Here is a 25,369-nt window from a genome sequence, read left to right as displayed (position 1 = left end):
GATATACTTAAACCAAGCAACCTATATCAATGTTCAGACAGCCCTAGGAGCTTCATGTGTATGCCATTTCACACCACCAAGTTCTTTTTTCATTATGTGAACTGCCTAGGGGTGTAGTGAGTAGAAACTGACCTTGAAGTGGTCTGATCTGGATCAAAATCCCTATTCCACCAGTCACCAGCTAGAGGACCCAGCAAACCACTCCATCTCCCTGAATCCATCTCTTCTCCAAAATGGAGATGGTGCCTCCCTTGCACCGTTGGTGAGAGTATTGGTTGGGATAAATTTTGTAAAACTTTTGGTAGACAATTTTTAGATGGAAACTGTCACTAAATGGAAGTGAGCCCTTATCTAAGTTTATATTTTAAAAATATAGATGTGCTTTCACCGAGGAAACAAGAATTGAGAGACACATGTACCCCAATGTTCATCGCAACACCATTTATAATAGCTGGGACATGGAAGCAACCTAGATGTCCATCAGCAGATGAATGGATAAGAAAGCTGTGGTACATATACACAATGGAGTATTACTCAGCCATTAAAAAGAATACATTTGAATCGGTTCTAATGAGGTGGATGAAACTGGAGCCTATTATACAGAGTGAAGCAAGCCAGAAAGAAAAACACCAATACAGTATACCAACGCATATATATGGAATTTAGAAAGATGGCAACAATAACCCTGTATGCGAGACAGCAAAAGAGACACAGATGTATAGAACAGTCTTTTGGACTCTGTGGGAGAGGGCGAGGGTTGGATGATTTGGCATAATGGCATTGAAACTTGTATAATATCATATATGAAATGAATTGCCAGTCCAAGTTCAATGCATGATACTGGATGCTTGGGGCTGGTGCTCTGAGACGACCCAGAGGGATGGTACGGGAGGCGGGGGAGGAAGGAGGGGGGTTCAGGATGGGGAACACATGTATACCTGTGGCAGATTCATGTTGATGTATGGCAAAACCAATACAATATTGTAAAGTAATTAACCTCCAATTAAAATAAATAAATTGATATTTAAAAAATAAATTTTAAAAAATCCTTTAGAAAGTTATAAAAAAACAGGTTGGAGTTTCTGGTATGATAACTGACATACAGTACTTGCTCAATATAATGCTCAATAAATACTTTCTCACAGAAAAAAATATATATATAGATGTGCTTAAAAATGTAGACATGCCATATTTTTAAAATGGCACGTGCTTCAAAATATCCAAGCCTCAAACATTTACATCTAAGAAATATGGGAAAGGCCAAAACTTGCCCATATTTAGCAATGGTATAATCTTTGGTTCAGCCCTGACCCTACGGTGAGCCCTCACTCCCTCCCCAGTGTTTTTTTAGCACCTCCATCCTCCCTGTCCTTCTAGAGCAGAACTCTCCCCGACTGCTCTCCTACAGACTTCCTTTCTGCCACCTGAATGTTAGGACCCCACCCCGGGACTAATGGGCTTCCCAGGTGATGCTATTGGTAAAGAACCTGCTTGCCAATGCAGAAGTAAGAATCATGGGTCAGGAAGACCCCCTGGAGAAGGAAATGGCAACCCACTCCAGTATTCCTGCCTGGGGAATCCCATGGATGGAGGAGCCTGGCAGGCTACAGTCCTTGGGGTAGCAAAGAGTTGGACATGACTGAAGGGACTTAGCATAGCATAGTAGGGACTAAAGCCTCTATTTCTGCTCTCAAGAGCCAACTAAAACAACTTTGGCAAAGGCATATCTCTTGTAACCAATACCCCAAAGGTGATATTGTCTCAATATTTGTCCAAATAAAATATGACTCAATTACAATTCATGCACAATAAATAGCCAGCCATGAATATGCATCTCCACAGAGAAAACAAGATATAAAAGTAAACACAACTCAGAAAGTGTGCTGCTTGTTCATGGTTTGGTGTGAACAAAACTCCTGGCTGTCACCTCAGTAGCAAGCACCGAAAGGGAGGATTTGACACGGAAAGGTTTTCTCCGTGAAGTTAATTTGCTCTGTTACTTGACTAGAAGAAAAACTTGCTCTAGAGAGCACGTTTCTCAAAGGGAGAAGAATCCTATTGGCATTTAGGACAAGGCAGTTCTTCACTGTGCCAGACTGTGAGAGGTTTAGTGTCCTGGTTCCATCCAGCAAGAGTATAAAGATGCTTTCAGGGATGCAGCACGGTTGGCAACCAACTCCACCTTGGCATTGTCTTCCTGGGAGTGGGAAGGGTCACCCCGGTAGATGGGAGCACAGAACATAGATTAAGGTCAGCTACGGAAAAATAAAATTGCATTTCTTACTCATGAGTTTGTGAATGAGCTGGGTTCATTAACTTCCTATGAGTAGAATTCAGGCTTGGGACTCGGGCGTCCATTACGAAGTGTGTGACTCCTCAGGGCGGCACTAGTCATATTGTACACGTTGTAGACTTGTAAATTTACTAAATGATTGTTTCCTTAATGGAAGTGTCTTGAAAGAGAGAGATGCCTGTTCCTAACTTGAACAATGGTGCCATATGGATCAGAGGTAGCCCCACCAGGGATTTTGAAGACCTTGGACCTATGCTTTTATTTTATAGGTCATGTAGCACTATGTATGACTTCCCCACTTCTCATAAAGGTATAATGCAAACCTGTATGAGGGCTGGTAAGACAGCTGGTTGAAAAGAGGATGTGCACTAAAAGGAAAATGAATCACACCTTTTAATAAAATTGGATTTGTGATACAAAATTTGAAGAAAAAATAAAAGAAAAAGATCATGGGGTTAGCACAGATGTTCCCAATTCAGTTCAGTCATTCAGTAGTATCCGACTCTTTGCAATCCCATGGGCTGCAGCACACCCTTCCCTGTCCATCACCAACTCCCGGAGCTTGCTCAGACTCGCGTCCATCGAGTCGGTGATGCCATCCAACCATCTCATCCTCTGTCATCCCCTTCTCCTCCTGCCTTCAATCTTACCCCAAATGATCTCAGTTCATGATCCCTTCCTGCCTCAGAAATATTTACAGTTTCCCCTAGATCTGAAAAAATACTCAGTAGTTGGTTCTGTTTATTACCAACAACTTAAGTCCAAACAACTTAAGTATGTATGTCCTGAAAACTCAGTAGCCTTTAAAAAACTAAATTGAAAAAAATTATTTTTTATCATTCTAAATAATCATACTGACAGATGTGTACCTGTTGAGCAAGCTCAACATTTCAAACATTGGGAACAGATTGAGATTTGCCAACAACATCTCCTATTTCATATTGATTTTCAGAAGGTACTTCCTTATCATCATGGGAACATCTAAAAACCTAGCTTTCCAAAGCTATGACATCCCCTAAAGGAATGTAGCACAATATTGAAAAAAAGTATGTGAAATATCTCAAGATAGTAGTTTCACAGTGTCCAACAGACATCATTTCAAATTCTCTCAACATTATAATGTCCCAGAATCTCTGTGCACAGTTTAAAGCAAATGAAACCCTAGACACATTGAAAGTAACGATAGTAAGGTGTTTATTATGGCCTAACACCCATGGTTCTGGGGAACTAGAATTAAGTCTGAAAGTACAGCACTCAAGAGCCTGTTCACTTCTTCTTGCGCACTTGAGAAAAAGTCTTCAAAACATCTTGAAAATTCTGAAGTGCTGTAGCAATAGTAACTGCAGAATTAGCTGGTGAAAGAACCATCTGCTGGAGAGTAAGCTCCAAGAAGGCCAGGAATTTTGTATACTCCAGTACTCTTGCCTGGAAAATCCCATGGACGGCGAGCCTGGAAGGCTGCAGTCCATGGGGTCCCTGAGGGTTGGACACAACTGAGTGACTTCACTTTCCCTTTTCACTTTCATGCATTGGAGAGGGAAATGGCAACCCACTCCAGTGTTCTTGCCTGGAGAATCCCAGGGACGGGGGAGCCTGGTGGGCTGCCGTCTATGGGGTCGCAGAGAGTCAGACACGACTGAAGTGACTTAGCAGTTAGCAATGCCTAGAATAGTGCCCAGGAAATAGTTGTTTTTTTATAAGTAGTTGATGCATGGACTCCTTATTGCCAAATTCAGACTTAAATTGAAGAAACTATGGAAAACCACTAGACCATTCAGGTATGACCTAAATCAAATCCCTTATGATTTGGATTATGGAAGTGAGAAATAGATTTAAGGGACTAGATCTGATAGAATGCCTGATGAACTATGGACAGAGGTTCATTACATTGTACAGGAGACAGGGATCAAGACCATGCCCAAGAAAAAGAAATGAAAAAAAAAAAAAAAAAGCAAAATGGCTGTCTGAGGAGGCCTTACAAATAGCTGTGAAAAGAAGGGAAGTGAAAAGCAAAGGAAAAAAGGAAATATACAGCCATTTGAATGCAGAGTTCCAAAGAATAGCAAGGAGAGATAAGAAAGCCTTCCTCAATGAGCAGTGCAAAGAAATAGAAGAAAAGAACAGAATGGGAAAGACTAGAGATGTCTTCAATAAAATTAGAGATACCAAGGGAACATTTCATGCAAAGAAAAGCTCAGTAAAGGACAGAAATGGTATGGACCTAACAGAAGCAGAAGATATTAAGAAGAGGTGGCAAGAATACACGGAAGAACTGTACAAAAAAGATCTTCATGACTCAGATAATCACGATGGTGTGATCACTCACCTAGAGCCAGACATCCTGGAATGTGAAGTCAAGTGGGCCTTAGAAAGCATCACTACGAACAAAGCTAGTGGAGGTGATGGAATTCCAGTTGAGCTATTTCAAATCCTAAAAGATAATGCTGTGAAAGTGCTGCACTCAATATGCCAGTAAATCTGGAAAACTCAGCAGTGGCCACAGGACTGGAAAAGGTTTCACTCCAATCCCAAAGAAAGGCAATAACAAAGAATGCTCAAACTACCACACAATTGCATTCATCTCACACGCTAGTAAAGTAATACTCAAAATTCTCCAAGCCAGGCTTTAACAATACGTGAACTGTGAACTACCAGATGTTCAAGCTGGTTTTAGAAAAGGCAGAGGAACCAAAAATCAAATTGCCAACATCTGCTGGATCATGGAAAAAGCAAGAGAGTTCCAGAAAAACATCTATTTCTGCTTTATTGACTATGCCAAAGCCTTTGACTGTGTGGATCAGAATAAACTGTGGAAAATTCTGAAAGAGATGGGATTACCAGACCACCTGACCTGCCTCTTGAGAAACCTATATGCAGTTCAGGAAGTAACAGTTAGAACTGGACATGGAACAACAGACTGGTTCCAAACAGGACAAGGAGTACGTCAAGGCTGCATACTGTCACCCTGCTTATTTAACTTATATACAGAGTACATCATGAGAAATGCTGGGATGGAAGAAGCACAACTGGAATCAAGATTGCCAGGAAGAATATCAATAACCTCAGATATGTAGATGACACCACCCTTATGGCAGAAAGTGAAGAACTAAAGAGCCTCTTGATGAAAGTGAAAGAGGAGAGTGAAAAAGTTGGCTTAAAGCTCAACATTCAGAAAACGAAGATCATGGCATCTGGTCCCATCACTATGGCAAATAGATGAGGAAACAGTGGAAACACTGATAGACTTTATTTTTCTTTCTCTCAAAGAGTCAGACATGACTGAGCAACTGAACTGAACTGAACTGATGAATTAAGGGATAAAAAGAAAAGAGGACTCAGTGAATTTCAAACTCTTTGTTATTGTTGTTGTTCAGTCAGTAAGTTGTGTCCAACTCTTTCCGACCCCATGGACTGCAGCATGCCAGACCTCCCTGTCCATCATCAACTCTGGGAGTTTACTCAAACTCATGTCCATTGAGTCAGTGATGCCATCCAACCGTTTCATCCTCTGTCATCCTCTTCTCCTCACACCTTTAATCTTTCCCAGCATCAGGGTCTTTTCCAGTGAGTCAGTTCTTCACATCAGGTGGTCAAAGTATTAGAGTTTCAGCTTCAACATCAGTCCTTCCAATGAATATTCCAGGCTGATTTACTTTCGGACGGACTGGTTGGATCTCCTTGCAGTCCACGGGACTCTCAAGAGTCTTCTCCAACACCACATTTCAAAAGCAGCAATTCTTCGGTGCTCAGCTTTCTTTATAGGCCAACTCTCACATCCATACATGACTACTGGAAAAACCAAAGCTTTGACTAGATGGACCTTTGTCAGCAAAGTAATGTCTCTGCATTTTAAAATGCTGTCTAGGTTTGTCATAGCTTTTCTTCCAAGGAGCAAGTGTCTTTTAATTTCATGGCTGCAGTCACCATCTGCAGTGATTTTGGAGCCCAAGAAAATAAAATCTGTTACTGCTTCCACTTTTTCTCCTTCCATTTGCCATAAAGTGATGGGGCCAGATGCTATGATCTTAGTTTTTTTTTAATGCTGAGTTTCAAGCCAGCCTTTTCACTCTCCTCTTTCACCTTCATCAAGAGGCTATTTAGTTCTTCTTCACTTTCTGAGTGGTAGCATCTCCATATCCAAGGTTGTTGATATTTCTCCCAGCAATCTTGATTCCAGCTTGTGTTTCATCCAACACATCATTTGTCATGATTTATTCTGCACAGAAGTTAAATAAGCAGGGTGACAATATACAGCCTTGTCATACTCCTTTCCCAATTTTGAACCAGTTCTTTGTTCCATTTCTGTTTCTCACTGTTGCTTCTTGACCTGCATACAGGTTTCTCAGGAGGCAGGTAAGTTGGCTTGGTATTCCGATATCTTTAAGAATTTGCTACAGTTTGTTGTGATCCACACAACACAGATGCTTTAGTGTTGTACAGGAGGCAGTGACCAAAACCATCCTCAAGAAAGAGAAATGTAAGAAAGCAAAGTGGTTGTTTAAGGAAACTAAAAATAGCTGAGAAAAGAAAAGAAGTGAATGGCAAAGGAGAAAGGGAAAGATATATCCAACTGAATACAGAGTTCCAGAGAATAGAAGGGAGAGACAAGAAGGCCTTCTTAAGGGAACAGTGCAAAGAAATAGAGGGAAACAATAGAAAGCGAAGACTAGAGATCTCTTCAAGAAAACTGGAGACATCAAGGGAACATTTCAAGCAAGAATGGGCACAAAAAAGGACAGAAATGGTGAGGACCTAACAGAAGCAGAAGACATTAAGAAGATGTGGCAAGAATACACAAAAGAACTATACAAAATAGGTCTTAATGACTCAGATAACCAGGATGGTGTGGTCACTCACCTAGAGCCAGACATCCTGGAGTGTGAAGTCAAGTGGGTCTTAGGAAGCATCACTACGAACAAAGTTAGTGAAGGTAAATGGAATCCCAGCTTAAGTATTTCAAATCCTAAAAGATGATGCTATTATAGTGCTGTACTCAATATGTCAGCAAATTTGGAAAACTCAGCTGTGGACACGGGACTGGAAAAGGTCAGTTTTCATTCCAATCCCAAAGAAGTGCAATGCCAAAGAATGTTCAAACTTCCATACAATTGCACTCATTTTAAACTCTCAATGTTTTTAGTAGAGTTATAGGGTTGGCTTGGGTCTCATGTCCTTCACTGTGTTCTTTGATCTTGGTCAGTGACCTTCCAAATGTAAGTTGTAGTGAGGTTAGAGGTTATATATGTAAAAATGTCTAGTACATGCATGCATGCCAAATCTCTTCAGTCTTATCTAACTTTTTGCTACCCTGTGGACTCTTGCATGCCAGGCTCCTCTGTCCATGGGATTCTCCAGGCAAGAATACTGGAATGGGTTGCCATGTCTTCTTCCAGGGGATCTTCCCAACCCAGGGATCAAACCCATGTCTCCTCTGTTTCCTGCATTGGCAGGTGGTTCTTTACCACTAGTGCCATGCCTACTACATAGAGGTGCTCAAAAATAATTAATTTTTATAGGGAGATATATTAGGGTGATGGCAAGAATATACACTTTGGAGTAGGACTAATTTGGATTTGAGTTGACTAAATGAAGTGAAGTCTCTCAGTTGTGTCTGACTCTTTGCGACCCCATGGACTGTAGCCTACCAGGCTCCTCTGTCCATGGGATTTTCCAGGCAAGAGTACTGGAGTGGATTGCCATTTCCTTCTCCAGGGAATCTTCCCGACCCAGGAATCAAACCCGGGTCTGCTGCATGATAGACAGATGCTTTACCGTCTGAGCCACCAGGGAAGTCCTGAGTTGACTAGGCAATCACCAAATCTCTCTGGGTTTTCCATATGTAATATGGAGATAAACATCTTAGTATACAAAGTTGTTATAAGGATTAAGAAAATGCATGTGAAGCACTGAATGCAATGCCTGGAACATAAGTACAAACAGGAGCTATTATGCTAATAGGTTATTTTCACTTTACTTGGCCCATCTTATTCCTCTGACCTACGAATGGATTGTGCATTATATACACCAGGCACATGCTACCTTGGGGCTTTTGCATTGGCCTGGAATGCTCTTCTTATAGATGTCCACTTCCTTCCAGTGAGTCTGCTCAACCTCACCATCTCAATGAGATCTACACAGATCTCCTTGTTTAAAACTGCATTCCTCCATTCCCCTTACCCTGCTCAGTTTTTGCTGTTAACACCTTTTAACATACGTACTGCTTTCTGTGATGTCATTTTTCATTTGCCCATTCACAAGATACAAACTCCAGGACAACAGGAATTTTTGTCTGTTTTGTTCACCAACACCTCAGTGTCTAGATAAGTGTCTGACTAGGGTAGGCACTCAATGGATATTTGTAAAGTTATGTTGATTTTAATATATCCCCACTAAATTTTACATTTTTTAGTATGAGTCCATTATTTAGTTTGTTTACATGATTTTGAGAAATAATAACCTGCTTTCATCTGCATCTCTCAGTGTGGCCCATCACCCACATTCCATGCAAACAGCTCCTACTAGCAAAAACTCCAGGCACACTGCCCAGTTCAATTTCTGGCTGTGTGAATTTTGGAAACTTTCTTAGCTTCTCTGTATCTTGGTTGCATTACCTAAGAATGGAAATAAAACAATCACTACTCCATAAAAATTGTGAGGATTTAATGAGTTAATGTACATGAAGGGCCTACCATAGTACCTGGCACACAATCAGTACACATGATCTATTGTGATTCTATTTATAAGACAGTGCAGGGCCCCTTCTCCCCACAGTCCTGCTTTGCAATTCTATTTTTCCCTGCTCTGGCTCCTACCTGTTACCACCTGATCTGAAACTGATGAGGTCTCTTTAGCATCCACTCTCCCTTTTCCGCTATTAACATTTTTTAAGTGTTTGCCATTAGGCCCAAACTGCTTTTAGAAGCTCCAGATAACACCCTGAACTAACCTATGCTTGGACTAAAGCTTAAATGTTTCAACAGTGCAATGCTAAGAAAAATTTCCCCACGGGAACAAAAGGGGAAAACTTCCCACAAACTCCTTTATTTGACCTTAATTCAAAACTATTTTAATGCTATCATTGATCACCAATAACTTTCCCCATTTCATTTAAGTCTTTTTTTTTTAATGTAGCCTCCTTAACATCTTGGGTTGTATTATTTTAAGCAGAAAATAATTTCAGTTCTTCTAAAATAATTGTTTTGCCTTGAAACTAATTAAGAATATCCCTAATATGTATATGCTCTCTGAATTTTATTCTGAGGCTGGAGAAAAAAAATATCCTCTTCCTCAGAAGTACTATAAGGTCGTAACCTGGGCTGTAAAGGCTGCCCAACCTCATGTCATCAGTCTCAGGGTGGGGGTGGGGGGTGGGAATCAAAGAACTTGGCTAAAGGTGGGGAGGTAAAAGGTCCAAAGGATTAAATTTCCAGCTCCCAAAATAACTCCGAGTATTCCTGCCACCTCCAAATCAGGCCCTGCACACTTCTTCATGCTGGCAGAGTGCCACTCCGCTGGCCCAATCCCAGGAAGCCCTGTGCAGCTATGGATAACACTCTATCTCCATGTGACAGCCCTCTGTAGAGACTGGGTAGCCCAGTTAGTGAAGGATGGACATGCAACATGCATTTTCTCTCTTCTTAGACCCCTAATCATTCTTCTCTCTCTCTAATGTTCTCTTTTTTTCTCCTCCACATTTTTATAGGCTCCTGCAACACCTCAGGACCCTGTTTTCCAAGCTCAGTAATGTGAGAACCCTCCCACCGACCCCTCCCCTCAACATACCCACATCTCACCTGTACTATTTCCTGAAATTAGCACATGGTTTCACTTAAATGTTGAAACTTTTAAACGTTCACTTAAAGTTATTGCTTTAAATTTAAGACCACTTTCCTTGTCATAAACAGAAGGCTTATATAGAAATATAATTAAAATAAAAATATACAGTAATGGAATTTTAGTTGGCTATGACTGCTTGCTGCAGGCCTTGGGCCTGAGTCCTACTCTTAGGTTAAGGAATGGTGGAGAAGTGTTGAAGAGACACACCAGCACCAAAGTGAGACTTGCTCCTTGAAACGGACTGGAAAGAGGACGGAAGAGAGCAACATTCTCATCTTATTTTTAAATACCATGTATACGTAAAACTTAAACTTTTCCCACTTGGGAAACACTGCTTTCAGGTTAGACTCACAAAAGACGAATTTGTTGAAATCTAATAGGCCTCATCCCATTTCCCTCAAGTACTGAGTCACACTATTTACTAAATGTAACTCAAAAACTTTTTGCACATCTTTTCTTATTGTTCACAGCGTTAGGTCAACCACCACAGTGTGTTTCGGACAGGACTCTGCTGTGGATCACAAAATGAGGCCGGTAAATGGGTCTTTGGATGCAGAGTAGCCCAAATCTTGACCCATCTCCGTTTTCCCGAAAAGAGCCTTTTCGAGGCCAAGGGCGATTTACCCAAGGTCACACAGAGGGTAGACTGATTTCTGTGTTCCTGCAGCCCAGAGAACAAGCTATCTTGTCCCACAGGACGCTTCACGCTGGGCTCCCCGGCTGGCGCTTGGCCAAGCCTCTAGCCTCCACCGTGTTGCTCGCGGTTCCCAAGGCAGCGGCACACTGTTTCCCCGCCTCGTCTTGGTGACGTTATGGGATCTGCGCCCAATAGGAAAGCAGCTCCGCGTCGAGCACCGCCTTTCGCGACGGCCGCGGCCCATGCGGCTGGGAGACAGGCGTTGACAAGCCTCTAACCTCCACCGTGTTGCTCGCGGTTCCCATGGCAGCGGCACACTGTTTCCCCGCCCCGTCCTGGTGACGTTATGGGATCTGCGCCCAATAGGAAAGCAGCTCCGCGTCGAGCACCGCCTTTCGCGACGGCCACGGCCCTTGCGGCTGGGAGACAGGCGTTGACAGTGCTGGGCAGGCTGGCTCGGGTCGCGGCCGCGGCGAGTTACATCGTTTGCCAATCTGTCCGCGAACGCCGCTGCCGGAGACAGAGCCAGGATGTTCGGGATGCTGAGCAGCAGCTTTGAGGATGATCCCTTCTTCTCGTGAGTGTCTGGGGCGGGAGTCCGCGGTCGCGCGGGAACTCGGAGATCTTGAGAGGAGCTATTTTAAGGGGAAAGTCAGTTAAAACGCGAAAGAAGGAGAGAGAATTCGGGTGACTCCAGGAGACCGTTTGAGGAAGACTCGGGGGGCGTGAAAGGGAAGGGAGAAGAGGATATAGCGGTGTGTGAGGGAAAGGAGAGGAGGATTTGGAAAGGAAGAGAAATTTGGGGGCGTGAGGTGGGAGAGGTCTGTGCAGGCTTCCCCGCCCAACCGACCCCCATGCGGGCTGCTCTTAACTCGGCCCGATTTCGGGTACGTGGCGCCCCCTAACCTCTTTGCCTCTGGCGCTCAGAGTCCCGCCTTCGCAGCTGCAGAGGCTTTGCAGGGGATGGTAACTGCCTCTCGGTGGAACTTCTGAAGAGAATTATACTTACAGGGCCCTTTCCACACCTGCTTCTACTCCAAAAGAGAGGCAGGGAATATTTAATAACATGGCAAGTCTTCGAAAAGGGAAACGTTTTCTAAAATAGTATTTTCCATAATATGTGTTTATAAGAGCGTTGGAGAGTTTTGCTGTCTCTCCCTAGAAGTGGTTGGAAGTTGCCAGGTGCAGTTTGTTTCCTTTCTTGATGTTACAAAGGTAGCCTTGTTTGGAGAGGGACTCCTCTTCCTATTAAAAGTGCAAGTAGGCAGGGAAACAGAGGGTGCATTTAACACCTCAGGTAAACAAATGCCAAGCCCAGTGAACGGTTTCAAGTGAGATACTGTGATGTCTAAAGAGGAAGCCTTCCAGAAAATAGTTATTTAATTATGATCTAGTTTTCTAGGGTTTCCTGGGTTTTGTATTTTCTATGGTTCTTCCTTTAGTGATTATATAAAAATGTAACACAATCTAGTTGGATCCCTAAAACAGGAAGGTTTGTGTTATTTTTTTTACCCAGATGTTTTGCCAGTTTGAATTTTGCAGTCCTAATTTATTTTGATCACTTAAATTCTCTGTGCAACTTGATCACCATCTGTTTAAAAGGTTGAAATGTTACCAGTTTACTACATAGATTTGTTTTTAAAAGAAAATATATTGGCTTAAATGTAATAGTACTATATTAAAACCAAATAACATAATGGTAATAACTGAGAGAAAATTAACAGTAGAAAAGATGAAATTATTAATGTGAAAAACAATATTTATTAATATATTATTAATATTTATTAATATTTAATTCAATTCTAATTTATTAATATTTTATTCTAAAGGTTATTCACTATAATTAAGGGGTGTACAGTGTTAGCCACTCCGTCGTGTCCAACTCTTTGCAACTTCACAGACTATAGCCTGCCAGGCTCCTCTGTCCATGGAATTCTCCAGGCAAGAATACTGGAGTGGTTAGCCATTCCCTTCTCCAGGGTATCTTCCCCACTCAGGGATCAAACCCAGGTCTCCTGCATTGCAGGCATGTTCTTTACCGTCTAAGCCACCAGGGAAGCTAAGGAGTGTGTGGGCTCAGGTAAATTTATCATATTGTTTCAGTTAATGTGTTTAGGAGCAGTTGCGACATTTATGAACAATGTCATTTTAACGAATTTCAAAGTTTGTATTATAATTTGCTCTTTTAAAAGCCTGTGAGCGTAGGGACTAAATATATCCATAGTTTAGTTGAGCTGTTGAAGTGGTTCTTACATAATTGTGACCTCAGTACACTGGGCGGCAGTTAAGAAGATTATGATAACTTTTGAGTTGTATTCTCTTGATTATATCAAAAGAGCAATGGCCGTAACTAAACTAATGTATGATTAGTACTTTCTTTAAAACATCTAGCAAAAGTGTAATTTAAACTCTTGGATGCCTCTTTCTGAGCAAAGGCAATGAACCCAAGAGGCAGGGTCAGAAATAGTAACAGAACACAAATAGTAGGCACACATCAAAGAACACTCTTCCCCTGCACTTAGGATGGATAGGACCATCAGTTACATGGCAGTAGGTTTTTCAGTCATCATTCTCTGTAGCCGTCTTCAAATCCAGGCAGCCATATCATAAAGATTTGGGGTAAAATTAAGTTTATAAAACTGACTTATTTCTTTGCTCCACAATTGGCAATATAGAGGGTAAAAATAATTAGAGGAGATAAGAAGGAGAATGTAAGTTTATATTTATTTCAAGTAAAAAGTAGGTTTTATTTATTTTCAAGTAAATTTCAAATATTTATTTCATTTGACTCACCCCTTTTATCTGAACCCCAAACAGAATGAGTATCCATTACTTAATATGTCAAGCGTAAGGAATTGATAAAGTCATTATTAAATCATGCACTGACCTTAAGGAACACAGAGGGGGTTCCATGCCCTGTATCTTTTATATAAATATTATCCCTATTGCTCACATTATGTGTCTGGTCATTGTGTTGTCTGGTGGCTATTTTAACGTCTGACATGTAGAAAATGTTCAAGAGATACTATTTAATGACAATCTAGTGTCTTTTACTCTCTGTCTTGTAGTTAATATGGTATAGTTGATTGTTGGATTGCTGAAAGTGATTACATTTGGTCCCCAGTTTACAGTGGTTCCACTTAACATTTTTCAACTTGACGTGGTGTAAAAAAAATACACATTAAATAGAAACCATACTTTCAATTTTGAATGTTAATCTTTTCCCTGGCTAGTGACATGGGATACGATACTTTCACAAGGTGCGCAATAGCAGGGGTAGCAAGCCTCAGCTCTGTCAGCCACGAGGTCATGAGAGTGAACAACCCGTACGCTTACAGACATTCGGTTTTTCACTTTTAGTACAGTATTTAATAAATTACATGAGGAATTCAATACTTTATTACAAAATAGGTTTTGTGTTGGATAGTTTTGCCCAACTGCAGGCTATAATAAGTGTCTGAGCACATTTAAGGTTTAAGGTACACTAGACTAAGCTATGATGTTTCGTAGCTCAGGTATGTTAAATGCATTTTCTACAGGGTTATTTTCCACTTCTGATGGGTTTATGAGGATGTAACCCCATTACGGCTTCCCAGGTGGCGCTAGTGGTAAGAAACTACCTGCCAACACAGGAGACATAAGAGAGGAGGGTTGGATCCCTGGGTTGGAAAGATTCCCTGGAGAAGGACATGGCAACCCACTCTAGTAGTCTTGCCTGGAGAATCCCATGGACAAAGGAGCCTGGACGGCTACAGTCCACGGGATTACAAAGAGTCAGACGTGACTGAAGCGATTTCGTACACACACAACCCCATCGTAAGTGGAGGATGATCTGGTTTTCCATTCAGTAGGTGCCATTGTTGATGTTGGCACTTTCTGATTTAAACACTGTCCATGGGATTTCCGGGCAAGAATCCTGGAGTGGGTTGTCATTTTCTTCTCCAGAGGACCTTCCTGACCCAGGAATCCAACACACGTTTCCTGCATTGTGGCGGACTCTTTTACCACTGAGCCACCGGGAAACCCAATTTAAACACTGCCATTTTCTAAATAATTCATTAATTGGGAATCAGGGGTATCAATCATAAGCACACTCTCCAAATTTACTAATTAATCAAAAGTGGGCAGACAAAAAGAATATACTTTTTGGATATAAAATTAGAATTTTTAAATAAATTGAGGCTAGTAAAATATGGTATCAAATTGTCAAATAGTTTAGAGCTTTGACAAAATCTAGTTTTGAATCCAAATATATTTGTTTTTAATGGTTACCTTTCTATAACAGCACGTGAAACATTTCATGAGAAAATTAAAGAGCTATTTTAAAAGTGATGAAGTTTAGTGTTTTATTGTATGCTTGTGACTTTTGGGGGTTTCCTTATATGTTTCAGAGCTGAAGTTGTTTCACAGTATATATTGTCTCACAGTATATATTCTCATACACCTTTTCAAATAAATAATACTTGTAATTTGGTTAAAAACACAAATGTTAAAAGCTAGCACTTCCTGGCATGCAGAGTTGGGTTTTTTTAAAATCATCTTATCTTTACCTTTTATTAAATGTAGATACATGTATTTATTTATGGATTTTACAAGGGAACATGGAGCACAATTTATTTTCTAGCTCTCCACTGTGGTTTTCTCTGTGGACTTTTTTTAAAAGAGTTGAGATAGTTTTCTCTCAAGAATACTACTTCTCCCATTTGCATTTGCTTAAGAATAGAAACATGTATGTACTGACAGGAAAATTAAATTTGAGAATAAAATGGTCTTGACCCCTCTTCTGTGCCCTAAGAAACATTGATTATTAAATGTCAAAGTTTACATATATCTAATCCAGTCTAGAAGTTTCTACTGCTTTGTACAGAAACACAATCTTTGAACCTTCTGAGCTACAGAAATGAAATTCTGATCATGGACATCTACAAAAAATAGTTATGTTACCACTTATCAGCTATTAGACATGAAAGGCTCAGAAATAGGTTGGAAAAGCAGTCTTATTCTTCATTATAAATTGTTAGCATTTCTTTAAGCCACCCAGACTCTTCTTGTGGGCACTATATTGTGATGGCCAGTCTTTAAAGATGCCCTGCATATTTTAACAGACTGTTACTCTATCTCCTTTCTCTCATCAGGGGCTAAAAAAATATATATCTATAATCTCTATTTTTAATTTTTAAAATTTATTTATTTTGCACTTTGGAGGTAGTCAGAGGACACTACTTTTAGCTACTTACTGAGTTGAAAGTGAATGTATTACACATGCAAGACTGATATTTTCTTAATTGAGAATATTGCCACGGCAGGAAATAAAACAAAGTCATCTTATTGGATAAGCTAAACTGTTCATTTGGGGGATTTCTTGGTTCCTTAGGTGCAAACCATTGAATTAGGAGCCAAGGAACACAACACAATTATAACATAGTCACTGGATCAAGGAGTGCCATTTGGTACTGACTGACTATATCATAAAGCTTAGTTCTATCAATGAATTTTGTAAACATTCACACAAAAGCAGAGGAGTGCTTACAGGATGGGACGGAGCCATAGTCATTCCTGCAACTCTTATAATATCAAAGCCTTCTACCACACCACCATTTTAAACTGTACTTCTAAACAGAAGGCAAATGAAATTGCCTGCACGCCAAGTTGCTTCAGTCTTGTCCAACTCTTTGCGACCCTAAGGACTGTAGCCCTCCAGGCTCCTCTGTCCATGGGATTCTCCAGGCAAGAATACTGGAGTAGGTTGCCATGCCTTCTTCCAGGGGATCTTCCCGACCAAGGGATCAAACCCGCATCTCTCACGTCTCCTGCATTGGCAGGCGGGTTCTTTACCACTAGCGCCACCTGGGACACCCAGGAAAATGTCATTTATTCCTGAAGTATTTCTTAGGTTTCTACTATATGCCCAGTGCTATAAACTTTATTATAAATTTTTAGAAACCATGGCCCATGCCCTAAAAGATTCTCTTAAGAGTGTTGTTGAAGAAAGTGAACATGAAGTCACTCAGTCATGTCCGATTCTTTGGGACCTATGGAGACTATAGCCCACCAGGCTCCTCTGTTCTTGGGATTTTCCAGGCAAGAATACTGGAGTGGGTTTCCATTTCCTTCTCCAAGGGATCTTCCCGACCCAGGGATCAAACTTTGGTCGCCCACATTACAGACAGACTCTTTACCATCTGAGCCACCAGAAAATCCCTTGTGTGTTGTATGCATTATTTATAGTGTCTAAACATAAATCACTTGATGTATTTTCTTTATGGACCCGCCCACCTTATTGAAAGTAGGGAATGTTTCTTTATGATCTGAGAGCCATACAAATCTGCTTATGCCACTACTAGGTATAGTAGAGAGAAGGAATTTCCCTTGATGAATGGGACTGCCATGTCAATTATCTGAGACTCTTATATAATAAAGAATATGGGATGCTTTTTTACTTAGAAGCACAAATATCTATATTTTGTACAAGGCAATAAAACTATAACTGGCAAAATATGTATAATTATACTTGAGTCTTACATATATATACACATATATATAACATATTTGAGAGCATCTTAAAAACAGGAACTTACTCTGAAGCGAAATATTACCAGTCCTTAAAAAAAAAAAACAACTTATGTTGAGATTATCCCAAGAGACCCAGAATCAATCCAGGAGTTAAAATGTGTTTTGGGGGGGCAACATTTTTCCTGCTTCTGATAGGTAAATAATGTGGAGTAAAAAACATGGTTGGTGCCAAATTTCATTCTGTTTGACTGTGGTTTGTGTCAGCAATCCTGAAAGAGGTCATATAGTCATCATAGTAGTATAAGTAAATTTTTCCTCACTTAAATGAAAATGCATTCTCATGGAAAATCTGAATACTGAAAATTTGGTTAAGGGAATCATGCAACCCAAGATTTTGGTTCAGTCAGTCAGTTCAGTCACTCAGTCATGTCCGACTCTTTGCGACCCCATGGACTACAGCACACCAGGCCTCCCTGTCCATCACCAACTCCCGGAGTTTACTCACTCATGTCCATTGAGTTGGTGATGCCATCCAGCCATCTCATCCTCTGTCATCCCCTTCTCCTCCCACCTTCAATCAATCCCAGCATCAGAGTCTTTTCATATGAGTCAGTTCTTCTCAACAGGTGGCCAAAGTATTGGAGTTTCAGCTTCAGCATGAGTCCTTCCAATGAATATTCAGGACTGATTTCCTTAGGATGGACTGGTTGGATCTCCTTGTAGTCCAAGGGACCTCAAAAGTCTTCTCCAACACCACAATTCAAAAGCATCAATTCTTCAGTGCTCAGCTTTCTTTATAGTCCAACTCTCACCTCCATACATGACCACTGGAAAAACCGTAGCCTTGACTAGATGGACCTTTGTTGTCAAAGTAATGTCTCTGCTTTTTAATATGCTGTCTAGGTCGGTCATAACTTTTCTTCCAAGGAGCAAACGTCATTTAAGCGTCTTTTATATTTTGGTTACTATCATTATTTTGCTTCTATTTTCCATATATGGATTTTTTTTCTCCAAAATTAGACCAAATTTTATGGTTATAAATGGACTATTTTCCTTAATATATACCATAAGCATTTTCCTAGTCTTTAGATATTCTTTGAAGCTTGAATTTAGTGTCTGCAAAATATTGCATCCTGTAAATATGCAAGGGCTTCCCTGGGGGCTTAGCTGATAAAGAATCTACCTGCAGTGCGGGAGACCAAGTTTGATTCCTGGTGAGTTGGGAAGATCCCCTAGAGAAGGGAATGGCTACCCAAACAGTATTCTGGCCTGGAGAATTCCACGGACTGTATTAGTCCATGGGATTGCAAAGAATTGGACATGACTGAGCAACTTCACACTTCACTAACTTAACAGGTATAGAAAGAATATTTTTCATATAAATATTTAATCATATTTCAAATTATTAATTTAGTTTATATACATGATATGACCTGTTTCTAGTAATAGCTTTGCAAAGTGTCATCATATTTCCAGTATATTTTCCTAGAAGAATGAAACATTAATTTTCAAGAGAACAATATGAATAAGTAAAAAAATATAAAAACTCTTCTTACTTGAGAAAGAAAACTATACTGTTAATTTTTAAATTTTTAGACAACTTCTTGCTACCATTAGAGATTTGCTCTTTGTTAAAAAAATTCAAGCTTGAACAGAAGAAATCTTAAAAGTCTTATTTCTAAGCAACTGCTGTTTTGGGTGGACGTAAGTTGAACTCACTTCAGGATCCAGCCAGATTTCTTCCTGAACAGTTCAGACAGGTGCAAAAGCCAGACTGTGAACCCATTTTTTAAAGCAGCCTTTTGTTTGTGTCAATAAAAAGAAAAAGATTTTTTTTTACATTTGTTCTATGTACAAATACACCTACTCCTATTTGAATAAAGAGAAACCTGGACAACATTTTTAATGAACCACATTTAGTGCTGATTTTTTAGCCCTATTAGAAAAATAAATCTTATTAAATGTTATGTTTCTATAGAAAAGTAATAGCTGTTTAATTCTCATCTATTTACTGACCAAAACTAGTACTCCCTGAATTATCTTTCCTTGTTGAAGTTGAATCTCATCCATGTATCTAAAGAGAATGCTGAATGTTTTTTTAAGTATCTGCATTTTAATAAGAATGAATAGTTCAATCCCCATGCTTGTACCCATATCCTAAACTCTGAGTATCCAGTGAGTATAGAGATCTCAGCAAAAGGAGACTCTTTTGAATCATCCATTTTGAAACATCAAGTAGTATAAAATTGTTTAATTCTACATAGTTCTATTTCTTTTTTATTCTTTAAAGATATTTATCATGATACACTTTGAATGTATATTACAAAAGTGTAAGAGTATAGTATTGGGTGTACCCCTTAATCAGAATTTCAAAATATACACCTGCTTTACCCATCTCTATTGCTGCTGCTGTCTTTAAAGTGTTTTAAAACAAATTCCAGATTTCTTGTATTTCACTCATATGTATTTCCAAATACATCTCTGAAAAATACTGTCTTTCATCACCACAAAGCCACATTTACATCTAACAAGATTAACAATAATTCCAGTTTCTTACTATCACCTGGCATTGAGTATCATCTGGATATGAAACACTTCAGAATAGTCTGGTTTTGAGATAAAAACTAGGAATTATTTCTTAGACAGCTCACTTATTGGTCTCAGAACTGCTTGAAACTCTGTACCTTTAAGTAAAGACTGGGAAGATAACATACACCAATTTCTGATTCCTTAATTGTAAACTAACTTTTGGACTTCAGGTCTTTATTTGGGAAAGCATAAAGCAACTCTCTTTCTGCCCGCTGGTTTCACTGGGTGCCATTGGTCTATCTAATTTTTAAATTATCACAACTTCCTCATAGTGCTAGTTGCCTATAATTCTGCTGAAATAGTGATTATCAAACTTTTTAATAGGTGGCAAATCTAAGAACAGTAATCTGTTACATTTCCCATGCCCATCACTCCTATCAGTAAGACAGATACAAAACTTTATCCTACAAGAATTCACGGGAGGATGATCTTATTTATGGCACTTGTCTGCACTGTATATGTAATATTTTTACTTGATTTTCCTAAATATATTAGAGTCTGCTTTTAGCTAGAAAGAATGAAATATGAATAATCTCTAAATAAACCTAAATGCTCTAGTGTCTTCATTTTATTGTATTTCTTAAGTGAATTTAGGGCAAGTGTATTTCTGTACTTAAATACCGAACATTCAGCTAAAGAAATTCTTCATTCTCAGAGATTGGGTTACTAGTTTTGCTAAGAGTAGTTTAATTTTTGGACTCCTGCTGAAATTTTTGTGTTCTGGTGCACTAAGAGCATACTCGGCCTGCACACACTGGAGAGCACTTTCCTTTTATGACTTTGTGTGAAATTTGTCAGCCGGAGGGAGGCTGAAAGGTAGGGAAATGTCCCCAAGTGGATGAGTATATAAAGGACAAGAGAAGGACAGCAAGAGAACAAATGAAGAAGTAAGAGTACTGACTTGTTACAGTTGTTTAGTGTATGGGTCTCTCATCCAGACTAGCACTGGTCCTGCTGCAGGGGTGGTTGAAGTTATTGTGTTGGTCAGGTATACAAAGGAGCTGCTATTTATCATCTGTAAATATATTTCTTTTTCTACTTAACCAGCTTCCTTTAGAACAATTGATACTGCACAGGAATAAACAGATCTGAAGAACAAAACAGTCAGCAAACACTCTCATAAACATCCTTCCTATTAGATTTATTTGTTGAGAATACTCATTTTATTTAGTTTTTCTATAAACAAAGATTTTATTTGAACATTCCATCAATATCTCTCTAAGAGAAGTCTTTAAAGTTTTTAATCTGCTAAAACACACCAACATACAGAAAGTGGAGCTAAAGACTAACTTCTAAAAGAAGTTTCTGAGGACATAAAGGAAAAGCAGATGTACAAAGTGCACCTTCATGACTGTTGTTGTGATTACGGTGAGTGGTATGAAGCCACTGAAATGTCCAAAAAGAAATTGTTGTGGGGAGTATAAATTATGATCACCCTAGAGAAATGCTAGGCAACAGGATAACACCCTCCTTCTCCTCCTGCAAAAATCCTAGTGACATAAGCATTTGTGGGAGAATGAGCAGAAGAACATAGGCATAGCTATAAGGAAGATCAGTTCTTTTTATTTTTGACTTTAATATTTTGTAATGTAATCATATGTACCTGGGAAATTGTGCTCTTTCTGAATAAAATACTAGATTATAATTGCTGAAAATCCTTTAGACGAGTTAAAAACACTCAACACCATTATGGTAAAATCGATATAATCATTAGGAACATTCTACATAACAAACTTCTACATTCAATTTTTAGAAATTATGTTCAAGTTGAATTAAGGCAATAAGACTTCAGAACTACACAATATTTTTGGAGTAAAGTTCTGTCTTAGCATATGATTAAAACTGATACTTTACTAAAAACAGGAAATGTATTTATTGAAACAAAACTTAATAACATCTTACCATGAATACCAAAATCTGACAAGCTTCAGGGTTTTCACAAAGATAAATTAGTACTCAGTTGTGTCTGACTCTTTGCAACGCCATGGACTGGAGCCCACCAGGCTCCGCTGTCCATGGGATTTTCCAGCAAGAATACTGGAATGGATTGCCATTTCCTTCTCCACACAGAAATATATTGGTGTACTTTATTTTGCATTTTAGTGAGAGTTGCCAAGAAATAAACTTTATTACCATATGGGAAAAAAAACACATTTATACAGTCTGAACTGAACATTTACATTGGATTTAATTGGAGAAGTTTTCCCCCATTTCAATTTTCCATATTTACACATGCACTATAAGACTTTTAAAAGTGAAAAAACGTTCATTTTAAGATGTAATAACATCCAATATCCAGCAATTATGACCTTACTTTATAAAATATCAAAGTGCTTTGCATTTTCAAAAATGTGTTTTTTTAACTCCTTTTGTCTCTTTAATAAGCATATTAGCCCCAAATCATTCTTTGTAGTATTAAGCTGCCTACTTATTATTTAAATTCCAACATTTATACTTACATGATTGCATGTATTTTCAATAGTGATTCTTTTATCGCACACCGAGAAAGTATGCGACAGATGATGAGAAGTTTTTCTGAACCTTTTGGAAGAGACATGCTCAGCATCTCTGATAGGAGAGGAAGAGCTCGTAACCGTATGGGACATGAGGATGAAGAAAATTCCTTGACTGTAAGTTATTTATTTTAATGATAGTGAAGAAAAGTATTACAGAAATTTATCTCTGATGATAGGATAGGATTAATGTTATAGAAATAACCGTTATACACAGGGAAGGACCTGTTGAAAAGGAGAATTCTTTGGCAATGAAGTGTTAACTGTATAGAATTGCACTGTGATACCAAAACTTTTAGCACCATAGGGTTATATATTATAAGCCAAACTTAAGACATTCTTTTCCATGTGAACCATATAAGGAAGAAAAACCATGATAAGGTTTTTCTCACCTTATAATTTACTCCCATGTCTTAAATTAGGACAGGCATGGAAATATCCTTGCATACAACACTTTTTCTTCTCGGTTTAAAATAGCATCCAAAACTGTAGTACAATGCTTTTTATCTACTGGACCAGGAAAACCCAACCTACTCCTTGGCTACCTTGGACCCTCAAAATTTAGATTAACTTTTAAAAGTTAATTTAAAAGTTATTCAGAAGCCTTGTAGAACTACAGTATATGTTCAGAAGTCTTGTCTGAGAGCAAAACTAAAAGGTTACAAACAAACAACAAAAACCTCAGGATATTTATATACCTTAGCTGTTTTCTGCTTATTTGTGTTGCTTTTTCAGCCTCAAGAATGGCAGTTCTAGAACAACAAATCCGCAGGAGTTTCTAAAACATAAATCTCTACAGTTCAAATGTAGAGCTTTGGAGCTCAGTAATCATTTTTTAGCGTATTTCTTTTTAATTGAAGGATGATTGCCTTACAATATTGTGCTGGTCTCTGCCAACATCGGCATGAATCAGCCATAGGTTTACATATGTTGTCCCCTCCCTCGTGGCACTGTCTCCCTCTTCCCACCCCGTTCCTCCCCCTCTAGGTTGTCACAGAGCCCCAGATTGAGTTCCCTGAGTCATACAGCAAATCCCCACTGGCTATCTATTTCACATGTGGTAATGTATATGTCCGCATGCTACTCTCAATAAGCATTTTTAATTGGTCAATTGGGAAACTTCCAGGACCTTCCAAAGAAATACTTTCATATTTTTTATTTGCAATAATCTTGTTGTTAAATAGAGCAAAATGTTTCAAATACTCCTAAGAAGTTTGATGGATAAAATTACATTTGCCATTTAAATGAAAATAATCTTCACATTCTTTCTCACATACACATTATTCCAGTATCTAGATATATTAATTTCATTCCAATTATTTTTAAATTTGTTAATGTGGTCATTATGTTATTTTTTACTTTGAGGGCTATAAATTTCCATAAAAGTCTAAAATTAAGCCCAAAGGAAAAAACTGTCAAAGATTTGAGCAGAAATATCAAATATGACATTCTGAAATTTTATCTTTCACATGAGCATTGAAGTATTTTATATATTTGTTATAAACATAGCAAAGAAAGAGTAGGCTGTACATAGTGCTTTGTATTATTTGCATGCAAAAATGAGCTGCTGGTAGCATTTATGCAAAAAGTAGGAGGTGACGATTTTATTCCCTTGTAAGCACAGAAAGGAGATCTGTTTATAATTCAGCTGTAAAGTTCTTAGTGAGGATGCCTAGGCTGTAACTCTTCTGGTTATCCATCAGAAGAAGAAATGTTTTTTTCCTCAGTACCTGTGCTTAAAACATCTGAGTGTTTAATGAGCTGGAATAAGAAATATATAACCAATAGAAAGATAAATTTATTTGAAACTGTCATTTATCTGATTCAGAATTTAGAACAATTTGTATTTTAGCTTGCCTCATATTTGTCTTGCCGGAGAAGGCAACGGCAACCCACTCCAGTACTCTTGCCTGGAAAATCCCATGGACGGAGGAGCCTGGTAGGCTGCAGTCCATGGGGTCACTAAGAGTCAGATGCGACTGAGCGACTTCACTTTCACTTTTCACTTTCATGCATTGGAGAAGGAAGTGGCAACCCACTCCAGTGTTCTTGCCTAGAGAATCCCAGGGACGGGGGAACCTGGTGGGCAGCCGTCTCTGGGGTCACACAGAGTCGGACACGACTAAAGCGACTTAGCAGCAGCAGCAGCATATTTGTCTTGCCAGTGCGGCTTGAAATCAAGTTTTGGGGAACTAAAAAGCCCACATAGCTGAACTAATATGGTTGCATAAATGTGAGGATTAAATAAGGAAAGTCAAGTAAGAAAACAATTCTGAATACAAAAGAAGGCCAAGACCAATCAATATTTGAATGAAAAACTAAAATAATTGCTACCAAGTCCAGTTTCTAGTGGCATAAATTAACTTTTGTCTAAGATGATGAAATCATCTCCCTTATTATTAATCAAATCCCTTGCAATTATACAGTGCAAGTGACAAATAGATACAACGGATTAGATTTAATAGAGTGCCTGAAGAACTATGGACAGAGGTTTATGACATTGTACAGGAGGCAGTGATCAAGACCATCCCCAAGAAAAAGAAATGCAAAAAGGCAAAATGGTTGTCTGAGGAGGCCTTACAAATAGCTGAGAAAAGAAGAGAAGCGAAAAGCAAAGGAGAAAGGGAAAGATGTACCCATTGGAATGCAGAATTCCAAAGAATAGCAAGGAGAGATAAGAAAGCCTTCCTCAGTGATCAATGCAAAGAAATAGAGGAAAACAGTAGAATGGGAGACTAGAGATGTCTTCAAGAAAATCAGAGATACCAAGGGAACATTTCATGCAAAGATGGGCTCAATAAAGGACAGAAATGGTACGGACCTAACAGAAGCAGAAGATATTAAGAAGAGGTGGCAAGAATACACAGAAGAACTATACAAAAAAGATCTTCATGACCCAGATAATTCCAATGGTGTGATCACTCACCTAGAGCCAGACATCCTGGAGTGTGAAGTCAAGTGGGCCTTAGAAAGCATCACTATGAACAA

At 39.1% G+C, this 25,369-nt stretch overlaps 1 protein-coding gene across 2 annotated transcripts in view; it reads left to right on the top strand.

Annotated features, from left to right (window-relative positions):
- Positions 1–11,197: 11,197 nt before the first annotated feature.
- MLF1 (myeloid leukemia factor 1) overlaps positions 11,198–25,369 on the top strand; it is a 29,686-nt gene continuing 15,514 nt past the window's right edge. For both annotated transcript variants that reach the window (XR_008199576.1, XM_052641578.1), the window contains exons 1-2: positions 11,198–11,343; positions 22,351–22,498. Coding sequence is in view for 1 of the 2 variants with exons in the window: in XM_052641578.1 (XP_052497538.1) it covers positions 11,297–11,343; positions 22,351–22,498 (195 nt within the window). In the remaining variant the exon portion in view is untranslated. The remainder of the gene's footprint in view (positions 11,344–22,350; positions 22,499–25,369) is intronic.

This window comes from Budorcas taxicolor, chromosome 1 (genome assembly GCF_023091745.1).
Source record: "Budorcas taxicolor isolate Tak-1 chromosome 1, Takin1.1, whole genome shotgun sequence".
Classification (NCBI taxonomy): domain Eukaryota; kingdom Metazoa; phylum Chordata; class Mammalia; order Artiodactyla; family Bovidae; genus Budorcas; species Budorcas taxicolor.
Note: the sequence above shows the minus strand (reverse complement) of the source record. Positions and strands in the feature narration are given on the sequence as shown.